The 23,269-nt window shown below is 40.8% G+C and overlaps 1 protein-coding gene across 6 annotated transcripts; it reads right to left on the bottom strand.

Annotated features, from left to right (window-relative positions):
* Window positions 1–1,858: 1,858 nt before the first annotated feature.
* On the bottom strand, window positions 1,859–22,585 carry LOC107309982 (beta-Ala-His dipeptidase). 6 transcript variants are annotated; one of them, XM_085539792.1, is made up of 14 exons: window positions 16,348–17,134; window positions 14,948–15,217; window positions 14,338–14,495; window positions 10,405–10,523; window positions 10,042–10,185; window positions 8,753–8,915; window positions 7,573–7,661; window positions 6,710–6,910; window positions 5,235–5,319; window positions 4,505–4,665; window positions 4,073–4,237; window positions 3,766–3,907; window positions 3,227–3,374; window positions 1,859–2,561 (listed from the first exon to the last, which is right to left on the bottom strand). In XM_085539792.1, the coding sequence occupies exons 4-14, from the start codon at window positions 10,480–10,482 to the stop codon at window positions 2,456–2,458; spliced, it is 1,482 nt and encodes a 493-aa protein (XP_085395918.1). In that variant the 5' UTR covers window positions 10,483–10,523; window positions 14,338–14,495; window positions 14,948–15,217; window positions 16,348–17,134; the 3' UTR covers window positions 1,859–2,455. The 6 variants fall into 6 exon arrangements, with proteins under 6 accessions (XP_085395918.1, XP_085395919.1, XP_085395920.1 ...); XM_085539793.1 differs by lacking the exon at window positions 14,338–14,495 and having other exon boundaries at window positions 16,348–17,133; XM_085539794.1 differs by lacking the exon at window positions 10,042–10,185 and having other exon boundaries at window positions 16,348–17,129.
* Window positions 22,586–23,269: the final 684 nt, after the last annotated feature.

The following is a 23,269-nucleotide window of genomic DNA, read 5'->3' as shown; positions in this document are numbered from 1 at the left end:
TATCTAAAGAAAAACAAAATAGAAAGAAAAAAACAATCTTTCACACCTAGCTTGAAATTAAACCCACTAATTTAAAATGAACATTTACATGGTCCAATTTCTTTTTTAAAGTAATAAGCAGTAGGGAAACAGAGTCACACTCTTGACATGATCCCCTCAAACTCATCTTACCTGCACAATCTGTAGGAGGAAAGTCTTGGCACAACACACCAGGGACACAAGCAGACCTTGACCATCCATGTAAGCACCTGGTGTTTCCAGAGATGCTGCAGGGTGCCACTCCCTTAGCCATGTTCACACAGAGTTTTGCTTGCGTCTGCCATCCTTTGGGCAACTCTCAGGACATCCCCAGTAATATTAGGCATCCAGTCAAGTATGTCCAACCTGTGGCCTGCCCTCTAACCAATGCTATTCCCTAAGGAGTGGCTCTGGGCATGCACCTGTTGCTCAGCAACAGCCAAACTATCAGCGTGCTATTAATGCTGTGTTGACTGAAATCAGGGCATGGAGAGGGTAGTTCTGTGCAGCACCAGCTCAAGTGATGGCTAAACACAGTGCCCTGAACAGCAAGGAATATACAGCTGTATTTTCACTTTTGATGAAGGATTTTGAAAATAGGATTCAAGATTGGAAAATAAATAAATAAATAAATAAATAAATCATTAATTTATGTTTAAAACACCATTTTCAGTTGATATATTACCTGGAAATTTTTGAATGGAACATGTAGAGTTGCAGTCAAGTATTCAATTCAGAAGTCTGACCATGTTTCTTTACTAGACTCTAGAAAATCTCATAAAATCACTGAATGGTTTGGGTTGGAAGGAACCTTTAAGAACATCTGTTTCCAACTCCCTGCCACAGGCAGGGACACCTCTCACTAGACCGGGCTGCTTCAAAGCCCTATCCAGCTTGGTCTTTAACACCTCCAGGGTGGGGGCATTCACAGCCTTTCTGGGCAACCTGTCCTAGTGTTCCACCACCCTCACAGTAAATAATTTCTTCCTGATATCTAGTCTAAATCTACCCTTTTCCAGTTTAAAGCCATTCCTCCTCTTCCTGTCATTACATATCCTTACAAAAAGCTCTCCATCTTTCCTGTAGGCCCCCTTTAGGTACTGAAAGGCCACTACAAGGTCCCCTCAGATTCTTCTCCAGGCTGAAAAGCCGTAACTCTCTCAGCCTGTCCCCATCTGAGAGGTTCTCCAGCCCTCTCATCATTTTCATGGACTGCCTCTGGAACTGCTCCAACCATCTCAATGTCCTTCTTAAGTTGTAGACCCCAGAACTGGATGCTGTAGTGCAGGTGGACATTAAACAGCACTGGTTCCAACACCAATCCCTGAGGAACACCATTCATAGCCATTATGAAGACCCAACAGTGGATATGAACACAGTGAGGTGGAAAGTTTCAGCAGTAGCAACAGTGTGTCACTTCCAGTGGTGCAGATTTTTCTGAGCCAGGCATGCAGGCCCTTGTTCATCACTGGCTCAAGTGCAGAGCTGATGGTGGTTACTATGTTGAAAAATACTGTTTTGTAGCTGAGAATTTTCTCTATCAAATAGTGTTATTGTGCTCTTGGTAGCTGCTAGCAGTTCTCATGGAAATAAATAGGAGGCATTACTTTTGGAAAAATCTATGTATACATGACCCAAGACAATTCCTGTTCATTCAGTGGGGCCCAGGCAAGACAAAAGGTTGGACACCCATGACTTGGATGCTGTTGTACATGCCAACAAAGTTGTTTTTTTCTAGCTGGGCAGGTTTAATCAGCAAAGCAGCCACTCAATAAGATCATTCAAAACATGATTTCTTAATAGTGAGCTCACAGCACTAGAAGAAGAAATTTGAACTAAGTGGGGAAAAACAGGATATATTTATTCACTGTAACAGCTGTGTTGACCTCAACAGTTATTCTCAGAAATAAACGTTCACAGGCAAGTCTTTGAATCAAATTCACCAGACTAACCATATTGCTCTTCCTATTTAAAGCCTTCTGCAAAGGATATGGTCAAGGTTAGCATAACAGTCTATTCGTAAAGGTCCATAGTGAGGTTCCGTATATAAATAGGAGGAAACAAGCAGTGTGAATTGCATGAATTCAGAAACTGAAATACGAAGTAGGTGGCATAAACACCAGCATACTATAAAAGAGAAATGATATAGATTGAATAAGTGTCAACATTCCCTTTGCTCTGAATTTTGAAATATAATTCATTCCTACACAGTAGAATGTGTTTTGTGAAACTGTTTCATAGCATCAGGGTTTAAGTTCATTATATTGACCGAATAACAAATGCATGTTATTTAGTGATATGCCAAAAAAATAGAGTAGTATTTATTTTTCCTCATGTTCAGTCCCATCGAACATGTAAATTTTGTGTTTTTCCACATAAGGAGGATATGAAGTGCAAGAAATATAATGTGCTTAAATAATTTGGTCATGAAGGTCTATCATTTGTTGGTCCTTGGGTTGGAAGTTTCATGCAACTGCCCACGTAGCTTTGATATCTCCAGGAAAAAGGCTGCAAACACTTTCGTTCCTTCAATGTAGTTGCGTCTGTGAATGAGGAAAGAAAGAGAATAAAGTCCTGTGAGGCTAAACAGCTGTTCAGTTAGTGGCCTAGTGCTAGTTTTGAGTATCCTAGAGAAATCTGTGAGGTTGCCCACCAAAAAGAACCAAGAAAGGATTCTCAGTATTATGAAAAATACCAGTTTATTAGTGAGAAGTTTAACGAGCAAAATCACTCAGTCAGCTCCTTAACTCTATCTTGCATCATCGATTATTCTGGTTTAGAAGAGTGGTATGAGGCAAACCACCTCTCCAAGGCTGAGAAAATTTTGTGTTCTAAGTCCTCATTTGTGCCTGTGGTGACTGAGTACATCCAACTGTAATACTTCAAAATAGATGCCGTGAGGGAACAGTACTGCCCTACGTCATCATCATCCAGACCAGAGACAAGATTGACTGGCATGGCAAAGGCAGTTGCCACTCTGATATATTTAAAGACTGAGTAGATATGTCATGAAAAACACACATAGCAGCATGTAATGAATTTGGAATTTTGCTTTCTGCATTGCAGAGCAATAAGTTTGCTGGAGACAACAGTTAGGAACTGTCCATTGGAGAGCAAAGCTTCCCAGCCATCAGTGTTAATATAGGTGCCAAGGAACTCTGTTTGTCCTTGCTTTTTCTAACAGCGTAAATGAACAAATGAAAGAAACCTGCTTATTTTCTCATTCTGGGAGTGTTCCCCATCATCAGCTGCTCCAATCGGAATCATTATCACCCTTTTCTGCGTTATAGTCTGAAAAGTTCTGGCAATAGGAATTGTTGAACCATCCCGAATAAAATCTGGATCTTCTCCAAAAACTGAAACACACACAAAGAATGAATTAATTCTTAACTGAAATAAAAAGTGCTTTCTTCTGCTACCAAATACCTATATTCTGCTCAAACATGAAGAGCTTGAGTAGAAACTGTTTTGAGAGCACAGTCAATTGATTTAATGAATCAGCTTCACTTTTCTGTTCCATCTCTCTATGAGTACATAAACGAACTAAACAAGATTTTTTCGGCTGGTCCTAACAATTGCAAACCAACTCAGCAAGACATGAAGGGCTCTGTGGCTGAGTTGTTCTGTCAAAATCAGTGAGGTTCATTAAGGTGAGTATAGCACTGAATGTGGAGTCCTTTTTCTTTGTGGATGAGAACATTTTCCCCTGCAGACTTGCAGATATATCAAAAACAGAAAGAGACATACCTGTTCTTATGGCCTTTTTTGCTGCTTTATATAGTGGATCATTAACATCAGCGACCCAGGGTTTGGCACCCAGGGGCATGGACACCTTCAGTTTGTTTGGACTGTTCCTCTTGGCAAATACATTCTCCAAATGGTCCACCACCTGCAGGGTAAACACCTTCCATCTAGAATCTTTCACCTTCTTGAAACTACCCTTGCAAACAGCTAAATGCAAGAAACATTCATTCAGTTTACTACAGAGATTGTAAAGATGTGAGGTGCTATGAGGTCTTAGCTTACACACTATAAAGTGGCTTTAGCTTCTTACCTGTTGTTTCACATCTGAAAGATCCATGTTGGGGACTTGGCGGATTGAGAATTTCCCTATGACTTTTGCTGGAATTACTGTTTTAATTCCGGGTTCATGAAAAGCTCCTTCAATCCCATGAATAGAGAGAGAAGGATAATGCCACAGGTGTAGAAGTATTTCTTCCTTCAAAGAAATGAGATAAAAAACAGAAGGGATGACACTGGAGCCATTCACAATTGGTAGAACTGATTTCATTGATTTTTCATATTTTGGGTTGCTTTACCAAAAATCTTTCATTTTCCAGAGATTATTTTATTTACTTTTTGGTGCTCTGTGCTCCTTTATTTTGAGTTTGCCATTGACTGAAAATGTGTATATTTTTAGTTTGGCATTATCCATGAACACTATGAATGTGTATTTAAATTCTTTCCGCTATGCAGTTATACTTACCTTGGTGCTGTAGAGGAGTTTTTTCACTCCACTATTATTTTTGTGTTCTTCTACATCATATTCAATGGATCCATACAATTTCTTCTCCTCATCTGTCAGAGCAGCAACAGCATCATAGATTCCAGGGATCTGAATATGACCTGTGGGATCTACAAGGCTGTCTACAAAAGAAAATGAAGGTATCAGTAAAAGTAGGACTTATTTCTTCTACTTGGCAATTGCAATGCTTTCTTCCCTTTTACTTGACTCTTCTGAGTTAACAAAATGAATAACCCCAACAAACAACTACTGTAACATCCAACAAGTTGCCTCACCTAACAATGTTTTTTCCTGTTTACTAAGAAAAGCATTGAGCTGTTGTTTGTTTGTAGTGTGTAGTGGGTCAGCCCAGCTGCAGACATGAGAGCATCATCCTACTGAGAAACAAAGCAGCATTAGAAGACTGGGTGCTGCTCTCTGTGTACATATTCAGGTTGACCACCATCCTTATCTATCCTCGATTAACAGATGACTATTAGACTGAAAAAATAGCAGGCACATGTCTGCTCTTACCAGGGACATTCCCTTCCTCAGATGCTCTCACCACAGCTATGCTGAGCTTTGGAAACCTAGGAATCATGGTTTGTTTGGACTTGTCCTACGCAGGTCAATTAAACGTGGCACTGATCTTTATTAGGTTGACTGCTAGTTACTGTTTCCCAACTACTTCTGAGTCATGGCATGTAATTACCCAGCAGAGCTATCAGGTCCATCAGCGGCTCGTGAATGATGCCTCCAAAAGTTCCGGAGTGAAGATCCTTGTCACCACCTTCCACCTGTGCCAAAAACACAGCTTCCTTATCAATAGTCCCTACCTCATTCTTTTGCGAGTATTTGTTTTCCTCAGGAACTGGCAGCTTCAGCTTTTTCAAATGATGCCACAAACAAATAGAAAACTATTACGTTTCTATTCATAAAATGGGAAATGTGTCAAGAACAATCTGCTTCTGGTAAAGAGAAGACAAGCCCTTGCTGTTAACCAATGGAGGGAGAAAATCAGCTGTCTCTGATACTTAGAGATATTTGAAAGCAAGAATCCTTCTTGATTCCCTCCTTTGTTTCAGTAACCTTAAATACAAACACTTGCATATTGCAGTTTCTAGCATTGTAGAATAAGTGCAAAAATCTTCATCACAAAGGCAAGAAATAACCTTACTTGTTGTGCCTTTATAAGATATATGTCCAAGTTTGAATTGAATTGTTGATTGTTGAAAATAAGAATTCAGAGGTCTCTTGAATCACACAACTTTAGAACAGAGAAAGACATTTGGTTTATTAAATGGGTTATTTTTCCAGACACAATTTCACGCTCAGGTTTATTGTAAGATATATTCCTGCAACAAACTTGTTTATTCTTCTCTAAACCTCATTACAGCCAACTGTCTGGAAGCAGGCAAAGATCACTTTTGCTGTTTTAATGTCATCATTTTTCTTAACCAGGACTTACACAAATGGAATAAAAACTCCTGAGGAGTTTTTTTTGTTTGTTTTTGTTTTTGTTTTTGTTTTTGTTTTTTGTTAAAACCAAATTTTCATTTTTTTTCAAACATAAAGGTTAATGCAGATTTTTCTGTAGTTCTCCAGTTCTTTTATCTTCTCTCTGAATTCTTTTATGCTCAAAGTTTCCAGATGTGGAATTTCTCTTCACTTCAGAGTAGCTCCTGTTGGCTGCTAAATATAATGCAGTGCACCATTATTTGCTTCTGCCAATGGTTATTAAGATTTTGCACTGTTTTTAAGCTCAGAGATCCAACTAAACTGAATGCCTTTAGGCAGTGATGTTGCATTTAGCAATTGCTGCAGAAGGGCAAGAGCAGCAGGAGGAATAGGTTTGGAGGGGTGGTGGTGTAGGAATGATGTTGCAGGAGAAGGGGGTTGATGTGAGGATGGGGCGATCAGGAACAGCTGGAACAGGAGAAGGAGAGTAATGGGATAGGAGAGAGTGGAGAAATGATGACTGAAGAGAAATTAATGAAAGCAAATAAGGTTAACAACTGAAATAAGGAGGGAAGTCTGCACAAGCAATGAAGGGCATGAAAGGAAGAGTTGTGTTCATAAATACTCAACTCACTCTCAGCCTCTCTCTTCATTCAGAGGCAGATCTGATCTCAGATACATCGCTATTCACTGGCAGGGGCCCACTTCACACAAACCCTCATCTCTTACCTCCACAGAGAAGCAGGCATTGCCCCGAGTCCCATATATAAGGGCAGGCTTCTTCTTGCTGAGCCAGAGGTTGTCCGAAATCACAACGTAATCAACGTCTGAGAAAAAGCCGTGTTTTTCTTCTTCAAGAAGCTTCTCCAGCCCCAAAGATCCTGCTTCCTCCATGCCTTCAATAACAAACTTGAAGTTTACTGGCATAGCCTGAATGAACACCAGAGAAGTTTGGATAAGGAACAAGCACTTACAAAAATAAAGAGGAATCTAAAAAGAAAAAGCAAACTGACTTGCAGTATATATTCAATAGAGAAATATAGCAGAAATAAGCGTGATCTCAGTTTGCCACTTCAATTCATTTTCTGATTATAGGCTGTAAGGATGAGTTCTGGTTTGATTCAATTCTCAGATTAAGCTCAGAAGCGAATGCTTAGAACTAAATTAACTTGTGCAACTGATACGTTCACCAATGGCTCATCAAACAACCACAGAAATTTAGAAACAAACCACTCAGGACGGTCTGTCATGCTTTCTAGGAGAAGGTGTAATGATAAAGATTTGTTTTTGTTTATTAAATATGACATCATAGCTATTAGCAGTATGATAAAGGCTTTCAACACTGTCTCCTGCAGGACAATGACAGCAACACCATTTTTACATTGCTTACAGACTACTGAAAACAGAAATAGTCGAGTAAACATTCATAGTGCAGTGGGATAAATGCACTGTCAGTGGCATTGGAAATAAGATAGTATTTCAAGATAGACGTGCGCTGTTGGGACTGAGATACATCATCTAAGTCACAAGGAGGTAAATACATTCCTCTAGAGAGACACTATACCAATAACCAAGTCCTCACCGATACCTACTATTTTCAAGGCTCTGAATGTTTCCACTGCATTTATCCAAGCCAACACAGGTCCTTTATTATCTGTTGCTCCACGCCCATAGAGATTTCCTTAAATTAGAAAATAAATAAATAAATAAATACAATTCAAGCAATTTTAAACTTATTTAGTCACATCAATGCAATCTGCAAATTCCTATTGCCACAGAAAGCTGTACCAGCATGTCAAGCGAGGTATCAACAGAATCAGGATTTCATTGCTATGTGGTTGTTTGGTATGTTGGTTTTTGTTGTGATGTTTTTAATTTTATTCACTTCATACAGTGGTTTCTGCTACATGCTGCTTTGGGTTTCACAGAATCACAGAATCATCAAGGTTGGAAAAGACCTAGAAGATCATCCAGTCCAACCATTACCAATACTTCCCAGCTAAATCATATTCCTCAACACAACATCCAAACGTTTCTTGAACACTCCCATGGTCGGTGACTCCACCACCTCCCTGGGCAGTGCATTCCAGTGCCTGACTACCCTTTCCGAGAAACTTTTTTGTTTGGTTTTTATTTCCACTCAGATTTAAAGGAGCTCTTTGTTCCCTTTAGACACAACTGAAGAGTTTGTACATGATGCAGTTTCTGCCTAGGTGAGAAGCAGCAAAAGAGCACAGATCAGCACTGCTGCAGAAGTGCAAACTACAAATAAAGTTGCAAAATAACTTTTTAACCATCAGCCATGTAGCTACATGGGACAGATTCTGCCTTCATGTACAGCAGTAAATATCTGTGAAAGTCCTAGATGACCTTTAAGGGTCTCTTCCAACTGCTCAGAAGATTCTACAGTTCTATAAAATGCTCCTAGCTGCCAGCGTGGTGGAAGGTGCTAAAGGATTATGAGGCAGGAACAAGAAGAGTAAGGGAGAGCAGTGGCTGACCCAACAACCCAACAAGAATCTTAAAGCAGAAATGGACTTTCTAATAAACACTATAAAGTGCTATTAACCTCAAGTGGCTTTTCCACATTGATTATCAAGCAGTGATAAGTCTCACCAGTCACAGCATGGTATCAAGTTCCTGGATTTGTCCCATCAGATTCCATGGGAGAAGTCCTTGTGCTGTAGCTAACAATACAGGGAACATCCTCCTGCTGGAAATCTCAGAGTCACGTTTCAAATAATAACAGAACAATTACAATTGGGTACACACCATTGATTTCAGTCAGTGTGTAAGGGTCAGTTATCCAGCCATCTTCCTTTTTGGCAGGCTGCACATCCACATGGCCATAGAAACAGATTGTGAGGTTTTGGGGATCCTTGCCAAGTTCCCCAAGAATGACAGGTGGCAGTGGAAGGTGCTGGCCATTCAGCAACTGTAGATCAACATTATAAAAGCAACATGGGGAAAACAAACAAACAAACAAACCACTTTGAAAACTTGCAAATGTTATAAGAACTGGAGAACTCGTTGCATATAATTCTGCATACTCAGTTGATTTGATCAAGTTCTTAAATCTGACTTTGAATCCAAATCTAACCTACTTAGAGATTAAGACTTTTTCGCTTTGTCTTCTGCTGGGACTTTATGGAGCTTCTCTAACATTTTATTGCGGTAAATGGACTCTTTACTAAACTAGTAATAGTACTGGAGGAGAGAAAGTTGCCTGTATGCTGTGTTGACAAATGCAAATCTTGTGATGTTATTGTCACATTATTGTTTTGAAAACAGGTTGTGGCTCCAAACTACTCTTATAATTCACAGCTATGCAGAACAGATTGCCACACTGGCAAGGAGAGGCTGGATGTCTCACAGGGGTGAGAAATGAGAAGTAAAAGAATGTGCATTCCTCTCCTTGAATTCACCAGTAGTATTGATTTGTATTAATCTGTTGAATACTAAAATGTAGCTGCTGCTTGTCCAGCAATAGAAGGCCCTAAATAGAGAGATGCGCCTCCAGTCTCTGCTTCAACAACATGTAATCCATTCCCTGCTGTTATTGACTCAGGCTGTTGATACATATCTCGGCGACCATAATTGTATGCCATGTGCTCAGGTTTTATTTTTGAATGCATTCATTATGACTAGTAAATGACATTGCCTGGTAGTATATGAGTTTGGAATTCCTCTGAGCACAGAAGCCCGGCAGTTTGGGGCAGGAAAGAGCCACATTCTCAAATGAGATGAGTAAACTGGAGATAAATTTTCTCAGAGGCCCACTCATACCTGTTGTTTTCCAAGAATCATTAAGCCCCCCAGAAACCAAAGATGATGCTTAAGGTCCCATTTCTGGTAACATTTTCCTTGTAAAAGTTACTTCCTCATATGGAGACTTTGGTAAAGAGCCGATGTATTAACAGTGGTACATCATCAAGAAGAAAGTTAAAATAAACCCTGGAAAAATTCAGACCTTTTTCCTTTTCCTTTAGTACTATAGTTAATGGGTAAAACATGACACATGCACAAATATGACATTTTAAATACAAGAAACGGACATGCACCTGCTGTGACCCCAGGCTCACTGAATTAACAGTGGCTCCCAAAGCTGCAAGCCTGGCTGCTGCCAATGACATCATTCGTATCACTTCTTTCCTCAGGTCTGGTTGCACAGAATCACTTTCCACCGCCACCCATTCCTTGAGATTCTGCACAGGGAGAGAAGAACAGCTCAACAAGCTGGTTGATCTAAAACTCAGGAATCTGTGGTGATTGACCTTTGGATATGAATATCAGCACTATGATAGAAGCTGTGTGTTTTCCAACTGATTAAGATTTGCCAAGAACCAGGATTGTCTTTCTTGGAACATGAGCATCCAATACATTAGTACTGCCCTTCAACTGTTTCCCAGCAATATAATTCCTACCTCAATGAAGTCACTTTGATGTGCATCAATGTAGTGGAAGATCTCAGTCTCCAGAGCTGAAAGGCAGGAGGAGGACATTCCTGCCTTAAAGAGCAGCACAAGGCTGAGGTGGGCACAATCTGAAAGTGAAAGTTGGAATCAAACATTAGAGACATCCTGTAACACACACTTCTTTTCTGTGCTATAAACCACAGACAACTGCAGAATACTGAACTTTATTTAAGAGTCCTCCAAACCAGGAGAAAGGACACCTGAGTTATTTTATTGCATAAAATCTGCATTCATAATCAATCTTCCAAATGAAAAAAAATATATATATAGTGGAAAAAATGACCAAAGAGTAAATAGCTTTGCAATTTCTGCTGTGTAAGGAAATCAGGGGAAGTATTTTCCAAATAAATTCTCTCTGCATCAGTTTTCAATGCACAGCTTCACATTGTACATTCTGCAAAGGCAGCTGCAGGGGAAGGCTTACAAACACCAGCACAGGGCAGCTGCTCAGGGGAGTCATCTTTCCTTTTCTTCATTTCCAGAAAGGGATGAAAATGGATTCCCTGACACACGCTCTGTTTTTCATGTGAATAAGAAGTAACCCCAGCACAGATAACTAATAGCTGCTGTAGGTGAACAACAACAGCAGCACTCAGTAAGTGCAGAATTCATTTAGTACTTACACACTTCTCTGTATCTTGTTTTTCCTGAGGTGCATGATGATTTAAAATCATAATTTTTAAAATTCTTTCTTTCTGCTGTTTTCTTTTCTTGTTCCCTTGAAGTTCTTACTATAGTTTCTTGAATAGGTGTTAAGCAAGTAATTTATAGAGTGAGGCTAAATTCAGAATGCCTGCTATGTTGGGCTGTGCGATGGGATGGATCCTGAGGCCAGGACCCAACACACTGACTCTATGCAGGTCCAGCCATAATTCCCTAACTCTGATGCATCATAAAATGATTAGCTATAAGCAATAACAATAATTTCAAGTATGGTCTTTTTTTTCTGATAGAGGAGAATAGGAAATGTGTGGAGAACAAGAAGAGGTAAACAAAAGAAGGGGAGTAGGAGAGTGGAAAGAAGAGCTGGGGTTACCCCATCTGGAGGACAACAGTCAGCTAAGGGACTGCAGCACCAAGAAGCCTGGTATGTTTCCAGCAACAGACACGGCCACTGTTCAAAGAATCATAGAATCACTGAGGTTGGGAAAGACTTAAAAGATCATCCAGTCCAACCGTTCACCAATAGCTCCCACTAATCCATGTCCCTCAACACAACATCCAATTGCTCCTTGAACACCCCCAGTGTCGGTGACTCAACCACCTCTCTGGGCAGTCCATTCCACTGCCTGACCACCCTTTCTGAGAAGTAATACCTCCTAATGTCCAGCCTGAATCTCCCCTGCCACAGCTTGAAGCCATTCCCTCTGGTCCTGTCACTAATGACACGAGAGAAGAGGCCGACCCCCAGCTCACTACAGCCTCCCTTCAGGAAGTTATAGAGAGCAATAAGGTCTCCCCTGAGCCTCCTCTTCTCCAGACTGAACATTCCCAACTCCTTCAGCCTCTCGTCATACGGCCTGTGCTCCAGACCCCTCACCAGCTGTGTAGCCCTCCTCTGAACATGTTCCAGGGCCTCAATGTCTTTCTTGCAGTGAGGGGCCCAAAACTGAACACAGTACTCAAGGTGCGGCCTCACCAGTGCTGAGTACAGGGGGACAATCACCTCTATGCTCCTGCTGTCAACACTGTTTCTGATGCAAGCCAGGATGCTATTGGCCTTCTTGACCACCTGGGCACACTGTCTGCTAATGTTCAGCCCAGCATCAATCAGTACCCCCAGGTCTGTTTCCTCAACACAATCCTCCAGCCACTCTGCCCCAAGCCTATAGTGCTGCCCAAGGTTGTTGTGGCCAAAGTGCAGGACCCGGCATTTGGTCTTGTTGAACCACATCCCATTGGCTTCAGCCCAGCTCTCCAGCCTGCCCAGATCCCTCTGTAGGGCCTCGCTACCTCCAGGCTGATTGACACTTCCAGCCAACTTGGTGTCATCTGCCAATTTACTGAGGGTGCACTCAATGCCCTCATCCAGGTCATCAATAAAGATGTTAAAGAGGACAGGCCCCACCACCAACCCCTGGGGAACACCACTCATGACCAGTTGCCAGCTGGATTCAACTCCATTCACCACCACACTGTTACTGCAATGACACTTCAAACCAGCAAAGGAAACAAACAAAACAAACAAACAAAAAAAATTAAAATTAAATTAAATTAAATTAAAACAACCCTCTATTTTTTCTAGGGTAACCAGACTATATAAACCCAGTCAGGACTTTCAGTGAGTTCATCTCCTAGAACTTAATTACTTCAAGAGGTTTGGAATCTTTATCTTTAAAATCAAACAAGAGAAAGCAAACCTCCAAGGCAACGGTAAGTAAAATCTGCTTCTGTGGTTTCAGTACTGACCTAAAAGCCTGCAAGACCTGTTTTTAAACAGGGAGCTCTTTGTCCATTTGTCAAAGCACATTTACCTGTAAAAACTGCAGATTCATTTTCCTGTAGAGCCAAACCAGACAAAACAGCTTTGAAAACCATCTCTGAAACACTGCCTCAGCCAGCTAGAAACTTGGTGAAGAACAGATCTTGAAGACTGGACATAGAGATCCTGAATGTATGAAGTCTGGGCACCATTTTCTAAGTTTTCCTTTCATGCAAACAAAGCTCCTTCCACGTTGCCTGTGACACAGTTTGTGCCAATGTGCCGTTCTTTGAAGTAAACATTTGAGAAGCTTTGTGACACTGGATGTAATCACCACTGTCCAGTTCCTCATTCCTGCTGACACTGGGAACACTGGTATTGCAAGAGACCCAATGCCAGTACTGAAATACATTAGAGCTGCAAAGCACAGCTACACAGTCACCTGTTGATTGAGCCGAGAAAAATCCAAACCTAGGGCAATTTTAGGATGGAGATATTAAGTGTAGGATATAATTTATATGATAAGATTTGAAGGAAAATATCATAAAATCATTAAGGTCTGAAAAGACCAGTAGGATCATCTAGTCCTGCCATCAACCCATCATAAGAAATAATCATGCGATGATCAAAGAAAGAACTACATTCTTCCCACAGCGTTTCCTCTATGAGAAGGCAAACCTTGCCTCTAGCAGGTGGACCTAACAAACCATCCCCTTCACTTATTACCATCGTCTACCAGAGAAAGCAACAACTTGGCATAAAACAAAAGGGATTTTCCAAGCAAGCATGAAAACATTCAGCACATTTAAGAGGAGACAAGCTTCTAGGATTTAGCAACAAAAATGTAGTGGAGAATGAGGACTTGGAGTTTGGTAGGTAAAGTTATTTATAGACAGCTTTAAATGGATCTTTGAATGGATCCCATCTAGGGATGGCTTAATAACAGGAGTTTCTCAACAGGCATCCCAAAGCCCAGTCTGGCTATTTCTTTCAGCCTTGGGTTGTGCAAACGGCTGCAAAAATTTGGCAACTGAAGTCCATTTTACAGAGAGCAAGTGTGATCACACATACCACCAGCAGCACTTCCCAGATGCAAAGAGAAGACAAGATTGGGAATCTCTACAAGGGGTGGTGGTGGCTCTTCCCTGATGAACAGGGTTTACTGACAAAGGTTAAAACTTGACACTTTCCATGGTGCTGCCTGGATGGATACAGAGGTTATTTGGGCTGATTGATTGGTTCATGATTTTGCACTGCCTCGCTTGAACCGGGAGCAGGTTACTTTCATTTGTCACAAAACCTCCTTGATGCCTCAGTTTCACATGCATTTCACTCATTATTTCTCGTTTGCTGTTTCTAGACCTTGACATGGTAAGTACTTGCAATGAATGCAACCTCGTTTAACCTTATTCTCTAAATCAAAACAGGCTTTTCTAGTTTCTGCTACCCCAAAAAAGTACCTTTTGGGTATATTGCACTTGAACAAGGAAGGTCAGAACACAGGTTACAATATGGTTATTAAAGTAGCCACATCCATACAACAAATAAGTATTGATTTCTCCATCACCCATAGTTTTCCCTCTTTCCGTTCACGTATTCCATCTTGCATGCATTTTCACTGTAACAAAAAAATAAATGAGTATATATTTTTGGCAGTTTTGGGTGACTCAGAGAAATGCAGTTCTTTTAATATTACACAAAGTATCACAGGGGGCTTTTAAATGGGGAGATATAGTGTGGTGAGGTTATCTTCCTCTTTCTATGCTACATATGAATGACCTGGAAGAGATGCAGACAAGAGATATACATCGTCAAGTTGTGTTTTATTAGCTTCTAACCACTAAAGAAAATGGAAGAAGGGAACCAAAACCCTGTGGAAGGAAAAAAAATCTCATTCAGCAAGCAAAACATTCTAGGGATAAGTGAGATAATTGGGAGGTTTTTCATAGATAGTCTTCAATAAAAGTTTATGGAACACCACAAGAGTGATGGCTTTTGTTGTGGTTTTTTTTAAGAGTTAAGCATTAAACAATGGCAAAGTTCAGAAAATGAATGCAAGGAGATACTTACGCAGTCCTCCAGAGCAGCAGAGAGCACCAAACACTCAAACAAGAAATTAGGTAGCAGTTGTGCTGCACTTTGAGGAAGGTGGGAGCAGCAGATGGGGCTTCTCATCCACACATTGCTCATGCACAAACAACGCTGATAGTGTTGGGACAGCGTCTGGGAAAGCTTGTACAAAAAGAGGGTTGGTTGATAACGGAGTGGAAAGAATTCAGGCAAGGCTGAAACAGCTCAGTGTTGCGAGGAGGGAAAAACAATCTGAAAGGATGATAAAGCCTGCAAAAGAAGAAACATCAAACAAAGACTTCAGTTTTCAGTTTCAAGTATGTTTGATTTGCTCTCATTTTAAACAGCTCAGTTACTGCCTCACAGAAAAGTGCAATATGACTATTTTTAGAAATGATTTCCGACATTCACACAGTTTCTCTTCCTTTGTTTCTCTGCAGTGAGAACACTGTGTCTCACTTCCTCCCATCTCCTTACATACTCTTAAAAGAAAACTCAGTGTCCTTAGAGGCTGATTTAACAAGAAATCCAAGCTGATTCTTTAACTTAGATGTGTCTTCGATAAAATATCAGCTAAGCTGATGAAGATTTGAGAACTCCTGAATGTGCTTTTCCACCATCCTCCCCATCCTTGACATGTTTGTCTTAGCTGATTCATCCCAGAGATGCTGAGATGCAACATTTGACTGGGGAGCTGCAGAGGTTGCCAATGAGAACTGAACATTTTACAACCACACTTCATTAAAAATAAAGGCAGAAACCACCTCATTTTCAAATGATAAAAATAAAAGTTGGTGTGGAAAGAAGTAAAAAATGTGTGTGGTGGTAGGAGTTAACTGATGGTGGCAGGAGTCACCGTCAGGCTGGATAGCAGAGATGCCTGGGCTGTTATTTAACTCCCTTTAATGATATTCACTAAGAACTGTCCTGCCTTCGATGGAAGCAGGCAACCAAGGACCAGAGGCCTTTCCAACTGGGTGAGGCCCTGTGAGGCTGTGAAATGCAGCTCTGCAGGTCAAGGACAGACTTCATGCAGCCACTAGAGCTGTAGCAATGTGGAGCCACGCAGATCTGGACATGGGCACCCTCACAAAGCCCATCTGCGTGTGGAGATGGCCAAAGAAACAGCATCAAGTCCAGAGAGCTGCGTAACACAGCAAGGATGCTGTTTGGTGGGGAGCAGAGGCAACCCTGGCACTTGGTGTCAGATGAGGCTGCAGCCCCCAGCAGAAGCCCTGAAGGAACACTGAGTGTGAGCTGCCTTAAGGGCTTTTCAGAGAATTGCAGTGCTGTCCCTGCACTTCTTGCTCACAATGACCTCCTAAAGAAAAATAAACAAGCGTCTGTTTATCAATTCTGTTTTGCTACATGGCAATAATAGTAAAGAAGAGAGCCCTTACCTCTTTGTATTCTTGTTTTGCAGCTTTATGGCTGGTGATGAGACTCTGAGCTGGAAAAGGTCTTCTCTGCAACATGCAGAGCAAGGGCATTAATCTTAGTTCAATGTTGTGTCCTGTCATTATGAAGGGTTACTTGAGAGTTAAAGATTAACCCTTGGTTTAGATGTTTAAATCTGTTTATCATATAATAATCCAAGCAGGAAACCCAATTCACTCACACAATGATTCAGGAGAAAATTTCCCTTTCCCTTCCCCTTTCCTGCTTTTCTCTCTGCAGATGTTGGATCCTAGCAACAATCTCAGCATCAGAAAGCACTTGAACAATGCTGATAAGCGTTCCTGATTTACAGAGGTGCTTTGGAGGATGGAAAGAAAAGAACTGGCTTTTGTTTGCTGCTTCAATTTGGAAACGGGAAAATAAAAGTGTACGCTTCTCCTAAAGGGAAGATCTTCCAGGGAGTAATATTTCACTCTTTGCTCACTGAGGAAACCTTAATATTTATCTAAGAATCTTTTCTGATATCGACTGAGTTTGCAGTCAGATAAACACTGATTTAAGGAGATCCTTCTTGGGAAGTTAGCAGAGCTGCCTTCTTTTTTCATAACAAAAAGGTTCATATGAAAGAACTACAGGAGATACAACTGAGCACTGAACTACACACAATAGCATGTAAGGCTGAGCTATTAACCTGGTTCATAATGCCCTTTAAAGCACAGTGAGCACCAAAAGGAAATATACAACATACACAAACACTGCTTACTGACTTGCTGGGATGACCCTTGGCATGCAGATACCCTCTTGGACGTGGGTAGCCTCATCATGATTTTGCAGCCAATTCTTCCTTACAAGACAGCCTCTAAACCTGTAGCAGATTCCTCATTTTAGGTGCTTGCATCTGTGTACAAGCTCTGTCCTTATGGTTCTCCGTCTATTCTGAAGAAGCTGCTGTTCAATTATTAATAACTTGCATTAACAAGTCTTACAAGTGAGGTCACATCTCACAGCCTTAGGCAGACCTTTTCATTAATGCATTTGTGTTTTATTTAATATATAAAACCCACTTGCAAAAGAAATGTGAAATTTTGGGGATAAATTAAATGTGTATTCATATTTATTTAAAATACTTTTTGCATAAATCTTGCCTTCCGTTACCCTAACTTTATATCTGCTTCTCATTGGAGTTTTTCTTGAATTACAATAGTAAGCGTAAGATTAGAAATAGGCCAACTAAATTTGTAGTCATTTAATTGTCTATTTATCACTGTATTTCAGGGAAACAATATGATTGTGGGAACAAAAAAGAGTGATGATTACTATGTAACTTGTTATTTCATCGCTAATTGCTCCTTATTTTATACCTTGTAACTTGGAACAAGGTTTAGAGTCCACAGGGTAAGAGATTTACTGTTTGATGGTCATCATACCATTTATGGAGCATCATAAACGTTGACAACATTGTTTAGAAGCTTTTTATATGCAGGCAGCTTTATCTCCTTCATAAAAACACTGTGATGGTAGCTTATTAACTGCAAGAAAGGCTAACCTTCAAGGAAAGATAACTCAATTTGAATAGTTTACCTAAGTGCTGACACGGACACCTCCTTGGTAAGTCTTCAAGCAAGAGGAAATAGCTTGTAGAGAATTAAGAGAATTAAAACAGCAGGTTAACGTGAAGGAGAACCAATGTCTTTACTTATCTTGTCCTTTCAAAAGGTAAGCTATCCAGGTCAGGGATGGTCTCCCACTTTGAGTTTTCACTATAGCTCAGGGAAGCAGCCTTGCTTGGTTGATGCAAGTAGGAGTAACTTAATTTCAGAAGCACTTCAGCAGAAGTATCATGCCTTAATTATCATCTTAATTTAAAAGTATGGTAAATAATTAAAATACTAAGTTTGAGAGAGCAAATACATAGGCAATATACTGTTGGAAGAAATACTTCATTGGCAGAGAAATGATATAATGGGTTTCACCACTACCTGTCACTCTATAAGCAATTACCTCTGTCTCCAGCCAGCTGTTTTTCATTCCTTGAAGGTTTTGTTCAGGAGGAAGATGATGTGATATCACAATCAGTGGTACCTGGTTATTGCAGCCTACTGTCATTTCCCAGCGTATCACCTTCATGAAATTTAAAGTATCCTCTCCTCCTAATGGCATAAATCCAGAGCAGAGAAGCTCCATCACACAGTTCCCCCAACATATCACTTACCTTCAAGTATTTCTGCTTCTGCTCCCAGTGTAGTAGCAGCAAAGCCTTCCACCTCCTCGCTCCTGCCCACATCACAATACAGACTGAGTAGAATTTCCCAGACATTATCTCTTGAGATACTCATAACAGATGCCACGGTCTGGGACTACAAGTTAGGCAGCACTCTCTGCTGCAGAACTTGTCAGACAGAGCTGTGAAACTGCACTGGGCGAGAAGCAAAGACCACTGAGATCCAGAATTAACAGCTGCTACCTAAATATTGACAATCCCATTTGGGTATGGCTATGGAAAGAGGTCAGTTCATGGAAGACCTCAGTTCCCAGGCAAGAGGTCACACAGCGCTTCACAAAGGCTGGTGGCTGTAGGCTGTGCTGCATGTGAAGCAGTGATGCTCAGCACCTCCCAGGAGCAGGGCCACCAAGGCTTAAGACACTGTAAAACAGCAGTTGGTAACATAGAAACTCATCACCACATAGTTCTGGTTCAGTGAGAGCTCTGTACGCAGATCTCTGAGGATAGAGTTTAAATATCAGCCTGGGGAAGAACAAAAACAACTCTTTAAGTGTCTTCTCCACTACAGTGTATTGAATGGTGGGTAGAAGACTTTCTATTTTTCCAAAAGCAAGACTATAAATTTATTTAACAGTTAAGAAGTATTTTTAGATATTAATCATGCTAAAGTGGCAAGAGGTTCTGCCGGTCTTAATATCTTTCAGGCATCTTTGCTCAGCCAAACCACAACAGCATTCTCCCGGGGGTGATTAATGCTCTCCATACAAGTGAGGTTCTTACCCATAGATAACTCACAGACAGCAGTTACGCAGCAACTACAGTCAGGCACTGGCTTTACGAGTTTGCAGCATTAAGTTGATGCTAACCATGCGGTACATCTATTACACATCTTCATACTGCCTTCTCCCAGGAGAAAACATTCTGTGGGGCCCAGGAGCCAGCAGAGACAGGAGGTGAAGGCCTGATGGGGTAGTGTACAATGTGCTCCTGGGAGTAACAAGGAGATAACACTGTGGGACAGTTCACTGGCCTCTGCATTCTGGCTGGCTGTGCCATAAGCAGCAGCCTTCGAATACAGCTTGTATATTTCCATTGCTACCATTCTGTTGTTGGAGCGAACCAAAGCTAGCAGAGACATTCTTATTTTAACAAGAGCAATACACTCTTAAAGAGCTCAAAAAATGAACTGTTCATACATACATACAAATGCATATGTATGTATAAACATGTAAACAAAACTTGCATCATAGGGTAGCTGATGCTACTGTTGGGTGGTCTGTGTGGCTGTATCTATCAAAGTACCACTGTTTATATCAAGGGTAAAACAAATACTGCCAGAGCCCAGAGCAAGTGTGTGTGTTAAACTGAGCCTCTGCACCAGTGATGTGCATCACACCATCAACAGCCTGTTTTGTAAGAGATGTGGTAACACCCCAACAAAAGCAGAGGAAGATAATTACAAGGCTGACACGTTTGGTTAGAAAACTAGTTCATATTTGGGTGCCTTGTTAAATGCCTGCATGTTGGCCCTGAGCCTGCTAATGTGTGAAGTAGATCAAGGCAAGCAGGTCAGGCACTTTGGATGAGACACAATAAACTTAATGGCAACTCCAGTGGAAAAAGCAGCCTTACTTGTTCCAACAGGGTTTACAGTCTAAGCATAAAATAATTTGCCTACAAATAAGCGTTCTCTCTCCCTTTGTGACAGCCTTTTCAAGCGGAGGAAAGGTTTCTCATATGTTCAAAGGCCTTCTATTAGAAGTGCAGCACATGCCTTGATGTGACTTAAAAAGGCAGAAACGGCTTTGTATTTTTTGTACTTCAGGAACCCGGACATTTAGAAGTGATGTTTTCACAGCTCTTAGCCTCTAAGAGAATGACAGTTCTGAAAATCAGTTTTGGATATAAGCCATTAATCCTACACTCCAAACACCTAAATCTTCATGCAAGTTCCAGAATTTCTGTTGAAATATTCGGTGTAATTCACAAAGATAAAATTCATATCTATTCAGTGCACTTCAGAGGAAAGAAAATCACGTTTTGGATATATATGCGCAGATTACAAGACTCCTGTGCTCAAAAAATGAGCAACACTCACTGGCTTCTGCTCTTTCTGAAGACCTTTTTCTGTGCGATCCCACCTAACTGAGCAGTAGCCAAACCCCTTCTGAACTCTGTCCTTCCTACTCCTGCCTTCAGCAGATTGCTCTTAATTATAAAACTTAGAAAACTGAAAAGAGTTGTGTGGCCAAATGCAAGGATGCGTTTGAGAGACAGAAACACAAATATCAAAACACATTTAGTGAGAAGGGGGAGGATTCTTTCCTGCCACAAGGATGATGTAACGCAGCCAAAAGGGCCAACCATACTTTGCAGGGCATCAGGCCCAGCACTGCCACCAGGCAAGGGAAGGGGCTGTCCCACTCTGCTCTGTGTAGCCACACTTTGAGTACCACACTCAAGTTTGGGTGCCACAATATAATTACAATAATTCATCTAGAAGAGCCAAGCTTGGGAGCATAACAGGCATAAGGATATGAAGTCCAAACTCTCCCTTCAGTATCTTACATGAATGATTTCAGCTGAATGCAATGGCATCACAGATGTCTCAGATACTTCAGAAGCATGCAGCATCTCCAGCCACAGGTAAACACACCTGTTATCTACCTAGACTTGATTTTTCTTAGCTGGAAAGAAAGGATATACTCTGTGGAGATATTAGATACTGCACTTCACTAAGGCTTTACACGAAGTCTGTAAGAGAGAAGAAAGAGCACGTTTTCCCATAAAAAGCTGATTTTCAAAGAGTCACATTTATAGCATTAAAAATAAAGTCAACTTGAAGTAGAGTGGCTGATCCCTTTTGAATTACCTCAGCACGGTGTCATTTTTATCCGGAGACTTCATCCATCCCTGTGACTGGTAATTGGGCCCTAAACCGGATAACAGATTTAGTGGGACCAAGCTCTCAAATTCAGAGTAATGTGAAAACAGAGTTTTTCATCTTTAAACTGAAAGAAAGATGAATGTTTTCCAGGTGATGTGCCACTCTAAGACCTGAAGTAAGGGGTTTACAGGGCATGTTGTTTTGCATTTGGTGCATTGCTTGTTAGTACTAAGATACAAGTCACTTTTTCCCTTGCCAATCTTGACAACTCTCAAAAGATTGGTAAATCTGAGAAAATGACTGAAAGCCCAAGCTTGTGAATTGATGCATTGCTCATCTTATCCGAGGTACCCAATTCTCTATCAGATTCCTGCATACTACTGGATACATTATCCTCACTACTGCATTGGTAGCTATGAATTTATATGGAAGACTGCCCCATTGCAGACCCCTTGCTACTGAACAAATATCAATGCCTTATTTTAGATCCATTCTGTTTTAATGTGTCAAGTGTAATTATTTTCAGAATCTTTCTTCTACACCCTTTAAGACCTGTGATCTCTTAGTAGCAGAGATCACAGAATCATAGGCTCACAGTGACTGGAAAAGATCTCCAAGATCATCCAATCCATCCACCCACCTACCACCCATATTCCCCCACTAAAATACATTCCTTCATTTCATTAAAGCTTTTCCATATGAATCCAATTACAGGAAGGAGCTGGAGGAGCACTTATGGCTGACACTCTCTCCACTCTCCCTAACAAGGAGAGAGGAGCTGAACCTGTTTTACATTTGGAGCAGATAATGCTAATCAGCTGTTAGCGAGCACTGCTTCAAGGTGACAGCAGCATCCTGCTAGCCCTGTTCTATTTGTATATAGATGGTTGTGAAACCACGAGGAGTTAAGAAAACAAGATGTATCATCTTTAATATTAATATTTTAGCTTGATGACTGAATCACCTGTCATGTCATAAAGGAACACTTCTGCAGAGTGGGCAGTGTAATACAGAGTAATTCCCTGTCAATTTAGAACTAAGTAAATCTAGTGCTCCCTTATTATTCATAGTTTTTAAAAATTTAGAAAACTTTGTTCTTGATGAGCCAGAAGTGAATAGCCATATAGTTGAAATTCAGGATTGTTTTTAATATGCAAACAGTCATTACCCAGAACAGCAAAAATGAAGTGACTTTTAAAAAGCCAGTTACGGCTTATTCTGTAAGAAGACACATCTCATTGTGGATTTTGCTAAAACTCATGAGCTCCTGTGAGCAGTGAGATACTGCAAACCGAAGTTCACATTTTCTGTTCTGCCATAGCTTCACCCATGTGGACAAGTGACTGTAAAATGCATAGTGGAGATCTCCTCCATTCCTGGTGTAAGAGAAATGAAAGTACACACCAGCTCACTTGAGCTCACAGCAGCACAACTCTGGGCATGAAATGTCCTGTCTTCCAATTGGGCCATTACTAAATATTTGTTAAGATTGTCTGGAAGGGAAACTGAACATTTAAACAAAATTGCCTTGGGGGGAGGGAGAGACAACAAAGAAAGTACAAAGGTGATTCAAGTCCTTTGCTTTAGTATTTGAGAGTATTCAGCACATTTTGACATAATTTGGCTAAGCAGAAGCTCACAGATTATCTCATCAACTTCAGACCATGTGTTGTTTGGGTCAGCAGGCAATAAGCTGAGCTCCTGCCCTGTTCAGACATAACATCTAAGTATCAGATGAACAAAACATGGGTGCCAAACAAGAACAAGCTTTAAATAAACCACACAGGCATGTATCAGTAGCCCTTATAAGCCC

Source organism: Coturnix japonica, chromosome 2 (genome assembly GCF_054131305.1).
Source record: "Coturnix japonica strain WE chromosome 2, WE-NBRP24, whole genome shotgun sequence".
In the NCBI taxonomy this organism is placed as follows: domain Eukaryota; kingdom Metazoa; phylum Chordata; class Aves; order Galliformes; family Phasianidae; genus Coturnix; species Coturnix japonica.
The sequence above is the reverse complement of the archived record's forward strand: the minus strand, read 5'-3'. Positions and strand labels throughout refer to the sequence as shown.